This window comes from Primulina eburnea, chromosome 6, assembly GCF_022965805.1.
Source record: "Primulina eburnea isolate SZY01 chromosome 6, ASM2296580v1, whole genome shotgun sequence".
Classification (NCBI taxonomy): domain Eukaryota; kingdom Viridiplantae; phylum Streptophyta; class Magnoliopsida; order Lamiales; family Gesneriaceae; genus Primulina; species Primulina eburnea.
The window spans coordinates 30,171,910-30,187,389 of NC_133106.1; the positions used below are offsets into that span (position 1 = coordinate 30,171,910).

The window sequence follows — 15,480 nt, forward strand, 5'->3', positions numbered from 1 at the left end:
AGTTGGCGACGGCCAAGAAGCCTACATATTTTGACAAACGTGCTCACTTTAGAAAAATGAGATGCGTACACGTTTCTCCTTCTGAATCTCGGCTCCCGATACATTCATCGATGGTATGAAAAAACGCCTATAAATAGAGCGATTGAGGTCCCTAAGCATACACACCTCATAAAGAAATATACATCATCTATTGAGAGGGTGGAGTGCTTAGAAGGCTTCAACCGAGAAGAAAAACAGAGAAATCAAAATTTTCAATGGCCGGAGGTAATACTCGATTTAAGCTTCCGCATATATTTTATCATGTTTATATACACGTAAAACATGATTTTGAGAATAAAAACTCTTACAGAGGATACTTAGGTGATTATGTGGATAAATCTCGCAGTAAATGACAGAGATAAAAAACATGTCGTCGTTGACGTGAAATCAAAGATAGCAAGACGAGACGAGTAAGAAACCCGAGCAAAAAGAAGAGAATATGCCCACATGAGACACAACATCTATTATAACCTGGGGTCCAGGTTGTTGTGATAAAAATAATGCGAGGAAGACTCTCATGCTACCGCCGGAGGAGAACATGCTTCATATGATCCAGCCATCGTCCAGGTGGTAAACGGGATATCAAAGACAAACGTGGAGATGTATTTTTTAGGATCTTTTATTCCCCAAGGGCCGCGAAGATGGTGAATTCTTATTGGTAAAAGCCCATTTGGCTCACAATATTGTCATATTTGGACGTTCAAATTGAGTCTGTTTAGAGCCATAACATCCACATACCACATGGAATTGAGATTCCTAACTCCAGAAAGAGCAGGTGAGGCGATTGTAGATAGTTGGCTCGACAAGGAATTATATGCATCTATTTTACAGAACTCTATGGAAAGTCATAGAAGGCAGGGCCGTTGAGAAGATTCCTTGAAGGGGAAGAAGAAAAACATTGAATACAATGCAGATGCCAATAAGACACACCTTATTGAGGTAGGATCAGAGGAAAGAGACTAATTGAGGCAGAAGCCCTCGAGTACATAAAAATAGTTCTCGGTAATCCAAATAAAACCCTCAAAATTGGGTCAGATTTGACATCAGAAGTGGAATAAAGGGCATGGATCTTCTTACACAATGCTGATGTGCTTGCTTGGGGTGATGAGGTCTAACCGTGGATACCCACAAAACATGCACTCCATCACCTTAATGTAGACCTACAAGTAAAACATATAAAACAAAAGAAGAGATCATTGGGTCCTGACAAGAATAAACACATAGCTGAAGAGATGAATAAACCTTTAAAAGCAAAATGCATCAGGCTAGTATCATACCAGAAATGGATTGTGAATGTCGTGTTGGTTCCAAAACCAGGAATAAAATGGTGTATGTGCATAGATTTTACTAATTTAAATAAATCATGTCCGAAAGATCTTTTCGCATTGTCTGGAATCGACGCATTGGTCGACTTGACTGAAGACTGCTGAGTTGCTTATAAGCTTCCTTGATGCTTACCGAGGGTACAACCAGAGAAAAAACAAGTTTTATCATTGATAAAGGAATCTATTGCTCTGAAGTAATACCATTTGGATTCAAGAATGTTTGAGATACATATCAGTGACTGGTGAACAAAATGTTTAAAAACTTGATCGGAAGAAACATGAAGGTTTAAAAAGATGACATGATCGTTAAAACCATTCAAGCAATCAAACATGGGGAGAACCTTACATTGTGTTACAAAATATTGAGAAAATATCAAATGAAGTTGAATCCAAAAAAATCTCCCTCGGTGTGCGAGGTCGAAAGTTTCTATGTGATATGTTTTCATAGAGAGGAATAGAGGTGAATCCTGAAAAAATTAAAGCTGATTTAGGCATAAACTCCCCTCCCCTAGGAGCGCGAGGAAGAATGATTGCTTTGAACAACTTCATTTGAGATTTGCGGAGAAAGGTTACCATTCTTCAAAGTATCAAGACAAGGAAATAAATTCCAATGGACGGAAGCATGTTAACATGCATTTGAAGATTTGAAAAGATATCTACCAACATCACCACTCCTATTCAAACCAATCAAATTATACGGCAAATACAATATTAGAAAAATTCGCATGCACTCAATGTTCATTTTCATTCGAAAAATATCATAAGAAAAATGACATTTACTGACATGTTTTAATGACCCTCGAAAAAAATGTAAGCTTGAGATATATATATATATATTGAGACATTAATTATATATCAGAATTTAAGGAATTAAAAATAAAATAAAGTACCATATCAAGGTATTTTGTAAAATTTGTTATCAATTCAACAAAATAATTAAATAAGGTTATTTTCAGCTTCAATCTCAATCCTTAAATTTATTTTTCTTTAATAGTTTACCACACATTATTAATTTGGTTAAATTAACATAATATTAATCGAGTTATACTTGATCACAAATCAAATGATCTCATCCGAAAGCAAATCAATATACTCTCTCAACCACTTTACCTCAATTATTTCATCATGACAAATTTTGAGTGGAGTTCGTAGTGACAATTATTTACTCAAACATACACTCCGTTGAGTTGCAATAATAATAAAAATAATATATTATTTATTAGTAATCATGACTTAGTTAATGTGGTACATGAGTAATATTTGAACAACATTGGAAGATAGAAAAATGAACAATAAAAGTTAAAATTATTCAAGGGAAAAGAACTACTCAAAAATTTTCTATACGCAAAAATACTTCATAGAATAGATATTTACGTTTTGTGAAATAGTATGTTAAGTTTTAGTATATTCAAATTTTATATCTAAATGGAGCTACGAAACCAAATATATAGGCACTAAAATAAAATGAGACCTTAAAAAAGTCAATGCACCAAATAAGTTAATGTAATAAAACTAAAATTAATATAGACTAACATATAATTCGGAAGAAGAGAGAGCTCAAAATGGCTATAAAAAAAACATTAGAGACTAAAATAATCTCATGATTTTGTGAAAGATGATAAACATATTATATAGATTAACCGAACCGTAAAAAAATATGAAGAAAAAGAAACGAAAACAAAGCACAAATCATCGATAAATTAAACTAATTAAATAAAAAAAACCAACATAACATCAAATAATTAAGTAAAAAAACTCATAGAAGGAGAAAAATAAATCATCACTAAAATAAAATGAAATCCTAAAAGATCCAGTGCATTAACCAAATTAATGTAATATAACAAGAATAAATATAGACTATTATATAGTTTAGATGAGGTGGTTCAAAATAACTATTAAAATAAATCCTTAGAGATCAAGATATAATCTTCAAATTTTGTGACTTAAAAATGAAAGCGTAGTGGGCGACATAAACCAAACATGTTTGACTTTTTCGTTTGGCTTTTCAAGGCTTCTTGAAAAACAAATTTTAAATAAATAGAGAAAAAAACACAAAAATATTTTTATTACCAAAAAAAAAAAGAAATGGCTCTGTTTTAAAATTTTGTTACCAAATAAATAGACGGCTTAAAAAGCCACACTTTCAAAGAGGTAAAAAGTCAACAAAATATTTTCCAACCGTTTAAAGCCAGTCAACGTGAAATATTTTTTTATTGCATGTTTCATAATGCAAAATGCCCTAAATTCAAAGGTCTTCTTGTTTAGGTGAAATGCCAGAATTTAGACTAATCTCGATTCTGACTTTCAATTCCCACTTTCTTGTTTGCCCCATTCAAACTAGATCTTTTTTCTTTAATTAAATCCCTGCCATCACATTCTATGCTACACAAGGTAAAATATAAGTCAATTGTGACAGTTTATTCAAGAAGTATCAAGTAAACATATATCATAAAAAAATCTATAAAAATATGCACTATCTATCCTTAAGTGGTATAGAAGCTCCCAACCCATCATTGCCAAACTACGTAGACTTAATTCATTGTGGATTCCATCCAAACATTGTTACATGAGCACCTTCTCAGTCAACCATGAGGAGAACTCAATACATTGGACACTATATAAGAACAGTAGCAACATTTAAAGTTCATCCATCCATCAAGAGAAAAATGACAAGGCTACATGATAAATGTTCAAAAGCTGAGACTTCAGTATTCGCACGTGGAAATTTGAAGGTCAAAACCATCAAAGTGAAGAAATCAGATGAAGCTTCGCCTCCGGCAGAGTTGTTTGTCGTGACGCCGGAGTCCAGGGGTGTTTATCCTGTAATACTCTTTTGCCATGGTTACTGTACCGCTAATACTTGGTATTCCCATCTCCTTCAACACATATCATCCCATGGATATATCATTGTTGCTCCTCAGGTAAGTCTTTGTATCTGAATCTCTCTTCTCAAAAAAGTCATTCACGCCCATGTTCACTTATGTTCAAATTATTGTAGCAGATTTTGATATCTAAGTTCATCTGCAGACAAGGACTTTTCTCTGTGTCTTGCTAGAAATTGTACTATTTCTGCATTCTAAGCAACAAGTGTCAACACCATATAGTTTTCTTCGATATAGATATACACTTGATCATTTTCTTATATTCATGTCTTTGGCAATTACAGTTTTACCAGTGCCTGATTATGTCAATGAAAGATGAAATCAAGACAGCAACCAAAGTTACAAACTGGCTATCTTCTGGCCTAAAGGTTATCCTTCCTGAAAATTTGAAACCAGATCTATCTAGGCTTGCTCTTTTAGGCCACAGCAGAGGTGGAAAAACAGCATTTTCCCTGGCACTAAGCCAGGATATAACTTCCCTAAAATTCAAAGCATTACTAGGAATGGACCCAGTTGCAGGGCCTAGTCCACCAGGCAGGGTCGAGCCCGAAGTCCTAACTTATATCCCACATTCTTTCAATCTCTCGATGCCTGTAGGAATCATAGGCACAGGTTTGAGCAATAAATCTAAGGGCATCATGCCATCATTTGCCCCAAATGGGATCAATCATGCTGAATTTTTCAACGAGAGTAAACCACCTGCTTATTATTTTCTAGCTAAAGATTATGGCCATTGTGATATCTTGGATGATTCAAAGGTGGCTTTGGCAAGTTTGGTGTGCAAGAGTGGAAAGGGCTCTAAAGAATTGTTGAGGAATGGTGTTGGCGGTATTATCGTGGCATTTCTCAAGGCTTATTTGGCAGGTGAAAGTGAAGATCTACAAAATATTGTTGATGCACCAAGTGTTGCTCCTATAACTCTCGGTCCAGTTATTTATGCCAAATAATGAGTCATGATTACATATTCTTTCATATTTTGTACCTAAGGAGTGAGAGTTTACTTCTTTATTTATTAGGTTTATATCAAGTTTGTGGTACTTGAAATTTCATGTCATTTGTCCTGATCTACGGGACTAATTTTGATTTCAGTAAATGAACCATTTTAAATAAATTCTCTTTACATGCAAATAGGCAATAGCTATTAATCACTATTCAAAGAGAGGCATGGGTGGGCCAGTCTACACCAATCACCACCACGATTATATAGTTAAGCCATAAGCTGTGAAGCATATTTCTATAAACCGAATTGGGAAACAAGAGAATCAGACCTGTCTGCCACAGTAAAAAAGATAACTAGGAAAAATGATAAAACACGAATACATTAAAGGGAATCACAAAAATCTAAATGGAACGGAACATTATTATGCAATTCATTTATTAACACATTATTCATAAATCCCGTTCTTGGAGAACTAATACATTTATAAATCAGTATTGCATTTAATATCTCACAACAGCAACTACAAAACCACCTACACATCCCTCAATCAATGTCCTCTCAAATCCTCATCTTAATCTATGCTCAAAACATGTAAAAGTGTAATAGAATTATATAATTAAGTATCAAAAGTGACTTGAATGCCCAAAGACAAAATTTTTAATGCAAAAATTACCCAATAACATCACGCATTCTTATCATCACCACCATTAGCACCGATCAATGCTTCCTCCCTTTTCTTCTGTTCCTCCTCTTCCTTCAATTTCTTCTTATTCTTTTCGAGTGCCACAGCTACCTCGGCAGGCATGTATTTCTCGTCATGCTTGGCCAAAACCTCAGTAGCCTTAAAATAACACGCCAAATTCCTAGCCTTCTCCAAAATCACCAATTTACTGCTGTTCTCCATGATGGCATCTTCCTTTTTCCTAGCTTCCTCATCAACAGGCCTAATGAACCCCTCGACCACAACGGAATGCCCCTCGCGAAAAAGATCCGGCAAACGACCCTCGTATCTCACCAAAATATCCGTGATCAAATCGGTAACCACAAACTGGATTTCAGGGGACGTGGGTACTTCAGCTACGCTGTTTTCAAGAACAAGGCCTCCGAGGCGGAACTTGGATTTTGACGGGTTCGCCTCGTACTTTTGGAGGGCATCTGTAGGGGTGACGTAGAAGACCAGCTGATCTTGGAATTGATTGATGACAATGATAATGAAGCCCGCAATGCAGCTGAATGTTATGGCGTAGGTCCAGAGACGGCGGGTCTGGAGCTGACGTGCGCGAGCCCCGATGTCGGGTTTTTTGAGTCGGGTCGGACGGATCGGACCGGTGGAGAGAAAACGGAGACTGAAATCGAGGCGTTTCGGGTGGTTTACCAATGGAGAGAGGTGAGAATTGAAGAAGTAAGGTATGAGAGAGTGAGATTTGGGGATAAGGACGGTGGAGGCGGCGGCAGTTGCCAAGTTGCGACCAAGGTGGCGGCGGAGGAGGTGGGAGGCGCATCTGCCGGCCATATTTGGTAGAGAAATGCTCTACTTTTCCCAGGGTTTTAAGAATTAAACTTGATTTTATAGGTAAACTATTATTTAATTCATATTATTAAAAATTAGTGAAAAAATAAATAGACATTTAAAATAAATAATAATATAATTATTAAATCTATTTTTCGTTAATTTTAAAAAAAAATTAAATACAACGTATGTCGATTAATTTTTTGTTAATAATCACTGTCATATATCAAAATTTTAGATTTTGTTAACATATGGTAATGATATGATGTTTATCGTGTTTAGTGTATTGATGTTCACCAATCTTAATATATATTTAATTCTTTAATTTTTGAGAAGCTATATATTATTATTTTTAATATTAGATAAAAAATATTTTTAAATCAAATTCAATAAAATTAATTAGAAATAATTTTTAAAAAAATTAAATAATTCCATTTAAATCCACGTTCACAAACAATTTTGTGACATGACACGTATGTGAAATATTTGAATGACAACGATAATTGTTTCATCAATATCTTTATCCGAATGAGTTATGATTTTATCTACAAAATATCTTCATAATATACACAACAGCCTATTATTCTTAGAGTGGGTCTCATGTGAGACCGTCTCACAGATCTTAATCTGTGAGACGGGTCAACCCTATCCATATTCACAATAAAAAGTAATACTCTTAGCATAAAAAGTAATACATTTCAATGAATAACCCAAATAAGAGATACGTCTCACAAATATGACCGTGAGACCGTTTCACACAAGTTTTTGTCTTATTCCTAAAAAATAAAATATACGATCATAAATAAATTATGAATAAACCAAAAAAGTTATTTTATCAACATTTGCTTTGTATATTCCAAAACAATGCCGATAAATTTTATAATGTATCTCTTAATAAGAAGCGCACTTTATTTAGAATTGGTTTAATCATTTCCATTACGGGACATTTTATACTATCATGTATCTGTGAACTTTGTAATACAGAAGAAAATTAGCACATTAGTAAATATGTAATAATTAGAATTTTGTACAAATAGAAGAATAATATTTTTTTTTACTTCTCGATCATGAAAGTGGGATTTCAAACTTAATATCTTGTTGTTTCCATATGTAGGTAGTTCATAACAATGAACAAATTTAATTTTAAACGAACATTACATCTTGGAAGGATTCAACCACTATATATTGCTGAAAAGATGAGTCATTTCAGAATTCAATTCTGATGTTGATAAATTTAGTGAGATAAATATAATAAAATCGGTTTTTAATATAATATGCAATATTGCATTATTTATAATTTAAAATTCAAATAAGACATCCCAAGGGACAAAAATTATACATTGAATGTTTTTGGAAGAATTATATCATACTTTAACTCTTTGAAATTATAGAAATCTCGAATTGCATGCATTGAGTGTCAACATTTCTGATTATTGAGGATAATATACATGTTTATTGAGAGAAATTTAATGTCCATTTGAAACTCTTTTTATCTATCTCTTTTAATTTTCTTGGGATCTCTTATTTGAATGTTTAAGAAGACAATTCAAGATATAAAATATTCATATGATTTTGGAAGAAAACTACAATACATTAATTCTTTCAAATTAAGGTAATCTCGAAATAATATGCATTTGGGATAAAAAAAATTATGATTATTAAATGATAATTTAAGGTCCATTGCAAAAACTTGTTGTAGTAATAACTTTTAATACTCAACCAATTTTATTTTTAGAAAAATTAAATTAATTAATTAAATATTGTATTTCTTTTATAGTAAGTAATTTGGATAGAAAATTACTTAAAATAGCAAAATGTATTTTTGAAATAATTTACATCATAAGTGATACTGAACATTACAATCATCTATATTTTAAATTTATTTATACAGTTTTTAATTAAATTGATTAATATAATCAATGCAAAAATTTTAATAAAGTTTATGTTTTCAATAGAGTTTAGTTTCAGTTTGAATAAAAAAAACATATAATACATAAATTAAATTTGAATTTATATAAAATTAATTAAATTCAAAATTGAATTAAATGAATTGATATAATCAATGCAAGTAATAATTTAAGTGATCATTTATTATAGTACACATATATCAATATTCATGATATATTTTTTTAGAAATTTCATTTTGACTGAAAATTATTATTTTTGCAAAAACTCTTCATGTGTGTCAGTGTGTGTATAATACATATATATATATATATATATATGTGTGTGTGTGTGTGTGTAGTTTATGTTTTCAATAGAGATTAGTTTCAATTTAAATTTAAAAAATAAAAAACATATAATACATAAATTATATTTGAATTAATATAAAAATAAATTAAATTCAAATTTGAACTAAATGAAATGATATAATCAATGCAAAAAATAATTGAAGTTATCATTTATTGTATTACACATATTTCAATATTCATGATATATCTTTCCTTTTTAAGAAATGACATTTTGATTATATATATATATATATATATATATATATATATATATATATATATGTGTGTGTGATATGTCTGATGGCTGGTCTTTTTGAAACATGATATATTATTTCAATAAAAAATTTGAGACAAACGGATTATTAATAAATTAACAAATAAATAATACACGTAGGAATGTAAATGAAACAAATGATCAGTGAACTATTTGTAGTTCGGTTGAATAAAAAATTTGTTTGAGTTCGTTAATTAATCATATCAAGTCAAGTTCGAGCTCAGATAATTTAATCAAACCAAACTCAAGACAAACGATATTCTTTTCGTGGGCTCGCAAACATGTTAGTTAATAGGCTCACGAACTCGAGCTCGATTTGTTTAGGTGGCTCGTAAGCTCAAGCTTGGTTCATTTGTTGAGTTGACAAATAAAAAAATTGGTATTAATCCCAATGGAATGAATTGAACAAATATATATATTTAAATTTTAACAAGCTCGAATCATGCTCAAACTCGGGATCAATTTTATGTTTTACGAGCTCGAAAACGAGCCGAACTCAAGTCAGACTTGTAAAACATGATAAACGAGTTATTAATAAACTAATCTCGAGCCCGACACGAGCTTTTAACAGGCCGAGATCGAGCTTTTCTGGAGCTAGTAATTTCAAGACAATTCGAGCTCGAGCCTCTATTAATCTTAAACGTGTCAAGCTCAAGGTCAATATTTGATTTGGATCACTTACCTCCTAAATGAACAATTCAATTAAAATATAATTTTATTTTTAAACTAAATCGTTTTTAAGTCCGGTTAGTATTGCAAAACTCAAATAAATACACAATTTTATTTTGAAAATTAACTTATTGATTTAATTTTTAAAAAACTTATATCTATTTAAAATTTTATTACAATAAATAAGTAGCATATTTTTTGTATTACCATTAAATATTAATTAATACAAATATATTGAATAAATTATATAATCAAATATGATATATATTTTAATATATATACATAAATATAAATATATATTAAAAAAATTCTCCATCTATATTATATTTAATTCAATACATCAATACATACATAGTCTATATAGTTAAAAAATAATTTTAAATGTTGATAAAAATATAACAAAATAAATACCTACCGCCAGAGTTTGGAGGTATTGTTTTCAAATGTCAAAGTAAGTCCAATAACTATTCTATTTTTTCGAAATTTGGTATTTCAATGTTAGAAATTCGAAAAAATATTAAATAGGAAAAAAAAAATCGCCTGAAAGAAAGCCGACCACATGTTGCGGTCGGAACCCCGACATGGTTCGACATGAATTTGTTCGCTTATTATTCCGATTTGTGTGACTTCGGCGGATAGTCGTTTCACTTGATTTAGATATTTCTAGTAAATATCCTGCAGGTTTTTCTACGTGTGTTTTTATTTATATAAATGCTCTTTAGTACGTGTTGCGTTTTTATACAATTTAAATAATTATTTGAACATAATAAGTTGGAGTGAATTTATTATTGCTCATGTTCGGATAAATGAGCAAATACATTTTTTCTGCGAAATTTAATTATGTTGATATTTAATATTTTTTCAAAAATATTTGTCGGTCTAATAGTTATCCGTGTAGATCAACGAAGTGTACGTATGTGGAATGCCAAATAACAATCTTATTTATACATATATATAAAATAAAATTATCGTATAACACATCCCTAATGAAGTTAATATATTATAATAAATGATATTAAAATTTATATATATCTTATCTGTTATAAGGGACAAAATAGATAGTTAAATTTTATCAAAAATTTGAACCTGATTTTATTAGTCTGTATCCATCGAGTCATTAATAAAAATTCATGTATCAATATAGCTATAATCAAAAGTTGATTTTCAAAAAGTTTTTACTCATTACTAAAATGTACAACATAATTAAAAATTCATTTAGCATGAAATTAAAGATTATTTCAAACTCATGAATAACTACTACAACTATGCTCTAAAGTTTAGCTTTTCCCAGACTTTGAAGGACTTAATTTTCACAAATCCAAAAAGTTAAGCAATTGCCAAGGATGTAACAGAAGAAAGGAATTCATTTGAAATTTCAAAATCTTCGAAAATAATTTAATGGACAAATGCAGTTTATGAACACAAGTGAGACACACATTGACGGAGCAAGAAATCTAAAACGGATATTGAATATTAAATAAGCGTGATAAGTGACACTTTATCAAATGCCAGCGATGCTTGTGTTTCCAACCAGAATCAAAATAAATACTTGTAAATATGCTTCGTCGATCTGCTTACACTAAATTACTGGATAGCTGAGCTTCTATTTTACTATTTTCAGAACAAACATACAAAGGTTGCTTCGTGGTCCGAAGGTTCCTCCGGATAAGTTCGATTCATGGTGGTCCTAAGCTTAGAATCAAACATTAATGATCTTCACGGTTTCATCGCATTCTTGCTCGCCGGTATTTCCAAGTTTCAACAACACATCCTCAGGGTTTTGGTTCTTTAATACCACTGGCAGTATCATCGCTTCTTTCCTCACTGGTATTATTTTCCAATTTCAACGACTCTTCTGGTGCGCTTTGGCCCACAGATACTTCCTGCTTAGAATCAACATCCTTCTCCTCGACAGCATCATTGCTTTCTACTTTGCCTGTGTTTTCAGAGTTCCAGGGCTCTTCGGGTATGCTTTGGGACGTAGAAGAGTCCAGTTTTACATCAAAATCCTTGATCTCCTCAGCAGAATTGTCATTTTCTTGTTGTCCTGTGTTTTCTCGGGACAATGAGCCTGTGGGTGAACTTCGACTCGGGGATATCTCATGCTTGGAATTGAAATCCTCCTTGCTAGTACCAGTGCTTTCCTGTCCACCTGCATTATCCGATGACTCAGGCTTGGAATTGAATTCCTCCTTGCTAGCACCTGTGGTTTCCTGTCCACCTGCATTTTCCGGGTTCACCGAGTCTTTCAATAAACTATTTAATGACTCAGGCATGGAATTGAAATCCTCCTTGGTAGTACAAGCGCTTTCCTGTCCACCTGCATTTCCAGGGTTCATCGAGTCTTCCAGTAAACTATTTGATGACTCATGCTTGGAATTGAAATCCTCATCCTCGACGTTGTCTCTAGTTCCTTGCTCTTCGGCATTCTTCAGATTCAATGAGTCTTCCACTGGACTTCGACTTAGAGATGACTCGGGTACAGAAACGATATCCTTGTCCTCCACAGCAGAGTTACTTTCTTGTTCTCCAGCATCTTCTGGGTTCCACGACTTTTCCTGTAAACTTCGATTCAAAGACACTGGCATAAAATCAATATCCTTCTCCTTGGCAGTTTCATCGCTTTCTTGTTCTCCTGAATTTTCTAGGTTCAATGTATCATGCATATCAGGCTTGGGATCAATATCCATCTCCTTCACACTATCATTGAACTCCTGCTCTCCGGCATTTTTCCCATGAGACGACTCTTCCAGGACACTTTGACTTCCAGATATTTCTGTCTCCAAAACAGTCTCCTCACCTTCAACAGCACCATAGCTCTCTTGCACCCCAGCATTTTCCTGGTTCAACGACTCTTCCCGAAAACTTTGGCACATAGATGAGTCAAGTTGAAAATTAAACTCCTTATCCTTGAAAGTTTCACTGATATCTTTCTCTGCAGTATTTTCGGTTTTCAACGATTCTTCCGGTAAACTTTGATTCACAGATGAGTGTCTCTTAGAACCAAAATGGTTACCCTCAATGGTATCATCATTCTCCTGCTCTTCAATTTTCTGGTACGAGAACTCCTCGAGTAAGCTTTGGCTCATAGATAACTGGGATTTGGAAACCATGTCCGTTTGTTTGACAATGTCATTGCACTCATGCTCTCCTGCATTTTCTGTGTTCCAGGACTTCTCCAATATATTTTGGCTAACAGATGACTCCAAATTCGAGCAAAAATCTATGTCCAAGACAACATTATTGCTCTCTTGCTCTCCAACATTTTCCAAGTTCAACGATCCTTTTGGTGAAATTTGACTTATACTTGAATCAGTGTACAAATGAAAATCTTTACCCTCAACAAAACCAGAGCTCTGTTTCCTTCCTGCAATTTCTGTAACGCGAGAATGTTCAGACTCGTCTTGGACAGGTCCCGGAGCTGAACGTTCAATTTCAGTAGTAAATAAGGAAACCCTAACTACGTCATTTTCCTTTTCGCACTCATCTGGATTTTTTGCACAATCATTGTCAGGTGAAACATTTCCCAATGTTAATGTTGGTGAAGACACGGGCTTTGAATCAAACTCTTCATTTCTCAAGGCGTCTTTGTACTCTAGATCATCTGAAATCTCCTCTTCAATTGGAGTCTTAAACTCCTCATCGTGAGACTCCACAACTTGGCCTCCATCAGAGCTCAAAGCAGGAAACTCAATCACAGAAATGTCCTGTTCATGTTCCTCAGCGAATAGCATCTGAGATTCATCAGTTTTATCCTCTATAATAATCTCAGAGTGGTTAACATTCTCCTCTTCAATTGGAGTCAAAAACTTCTCTTTGGGAGACCCCACAGCTGAGGGTTCGCCAGAGCAAGAAACATGAACCTCAATCACAGAAATGTCCTGTTCATGTTCCTCAGCAAATAGCTTCCGAGACTCATCATCAGTTGTATCCTCTGTTACCTCAGATAGAGAAACATCTTTAGACAACTCAACAGTTATAACGGCTTCATTTCCACCTTGAGATTCAGATGTGCCATCCTTGCCACCCAAAGGCATTGTCCCAAAAGGTGATGCATCTTGACAGAGAGCAATGCTTGAGCTTTGATTTTTGTTCATCTCAACATTGTTGTCATTATTGATTGGCAAAGATGGGGAATAATCTGAAATCCCTTGATAGTCGTCATTTTTAGGTTCCTCAGGAACAGTGACATAAGAACTAACTGCACACTGGTCTATACTGCTGTGTTTCACACTACCTTGTTTGACACAGGTTTCTGCGTGTTTTAGATCTTCATCAACAACCAGCACCTCAGACTTGTTTGTGGTAGAATTTAAAGAAACTGCTACGGGCTCTGCGGACCCTGGACCAGGAAATGTATGATCTAGTGAGGTTTTACTTACTGTTGATTCATCCTTTAAATTATAATGCATGTCACTGACATCACAGCTCTCTTGCTCCGCAGAAATTTCCTTCTCTTGTAAATGACCAGATGGATTGGGTCCCAAGACAGGAAAAGCACTTTCAGAAGTTGAAATCACCTCAACTAGGGAACACCCTCTTTCATCTTTATCAGCACAAAATTTCTTAGATTCATCGACAGATCCATCCTCCTGTGTTGCAGAAGTGACAACTGCTGTTTCCTTGAACAAATTTTCTGACGACATATGCAGATTAGGTTTTTTCAATGGCTCAAACACAATGTCATCTTCCATAGCACCCAGGGATCCATCCTGGCCATTCTCATAATCTAGAGGTGGTGAACCAAGAATTGAGGACTGTGGTACGGTATCCTTTGAAATTAAATCTTCGGCTGTCCCAACAGAATTGCCTCTGAACACAGGTGTAGGTTGGGATTCTTCAGATGTTACCAGATGATTTCTATCAGATACTTCGGAGGCTCGAATAAGAGAACTATTCACTTGGGGGGGGTTTTCCTCAGGTTCTTGATCATCTTGATGTTTATCACATTCTAGCGAAGAGACATTTATAGATTCCAAATTTGAAGAGGTATTCACTGCAACAGTAGGGTCCAAAGTTGAAACCGAAGGCAAATTATCATCTGATTGAGATTTTGAGGCAGCATCATTTGTTTGAGCTTCTCCTCTCTCCTTCACATGCTGTTCCTGATTAGGATCCTCAGACTTGTCCAAAGCAATCTCAGCACACGTAGTGGAGCCTAATGCAATATCATCTGTTAAAGATGTCAGTCCTTTCAAAAATTGACAATTCCAGTGTAGGAATAGAAAATTCAACCGTCTGACTACAGGTACCAGCCAAACAAAATATATACAAATTGGAAGTATACAAGCATAATAAATGAGAAAAGGTACATAATTCACCGGAAAAAAAACATGCTAACATTATTCTTTTCTTCAACCTGTTCATAAACTTATAATAGACTAAAAAGGAAGTTGATACTAATTTTTTTTAAAAAGGGGGTTGATGCTTAAGCTATGCAAGAGTGTTTCAGTGGCATTATGAAATATGAAATATTGACGAGTCCAAGGATTTTCTACGACAATGCTGCAAAGCCACCTGTATTGTAGAGGTCCCAATATTCAGGGATAAAGGAACATGGTAGTGATCAAAGGAGTAATTTCCACACATTTTTAAGAAAGACAGCGAGAA

The 15,480-nt window shown here is 33.7% G+C and overlaps 2 protein-coding genes across 2 annotated transcripts; one reads left to right on the forward strand and one right to left on the reverse strand.

The window, feature by feature from the left end:
- The first annotated feature begins 3,742 nt into the window (after positions 1-3,742).
- On the forward strand, positions 3,743-5,302 carry LOC140834152 (chlorophyllase-1-like). Its single transcript, XM_073198825.1, has 2 exons — positions 3,743-4,285; positions 4,531-5,302. The coding sequence occupies exons 1-2, from the start codon at positions 3,953-3,955 to the stop codon at positions 5,191-5,193; spliced, it is 996 nt and encodes a 331-aa protein (XP_073054926.1). The 5' UTR covers positions 3,743-3,952; the 3' UTR covers positions 5,194-5,302.
- Positions 5,303-5,446: 144 nt separating this feature from the next.
- LOC140834153 (cytochrome c-type biogenesis protein CcmE homolog, mitochondrial) lies at positions 5,447-6,746 on the reverse strand. Its single transcript, XM_073198826.1, has one exon. It carries the CDS (start codon positions 6,697-6,699, stop codon positions 5,869-5,871), a length of 831 nt encoding a protein of 276 aa, XP_073054927.1. The 5' UTR covers positions 6,700-6,746; the 3' UTR covers positions 5,447-5,868.
- Positions 6,747-15,480: the final 8,734 nt, after the last annotated feature.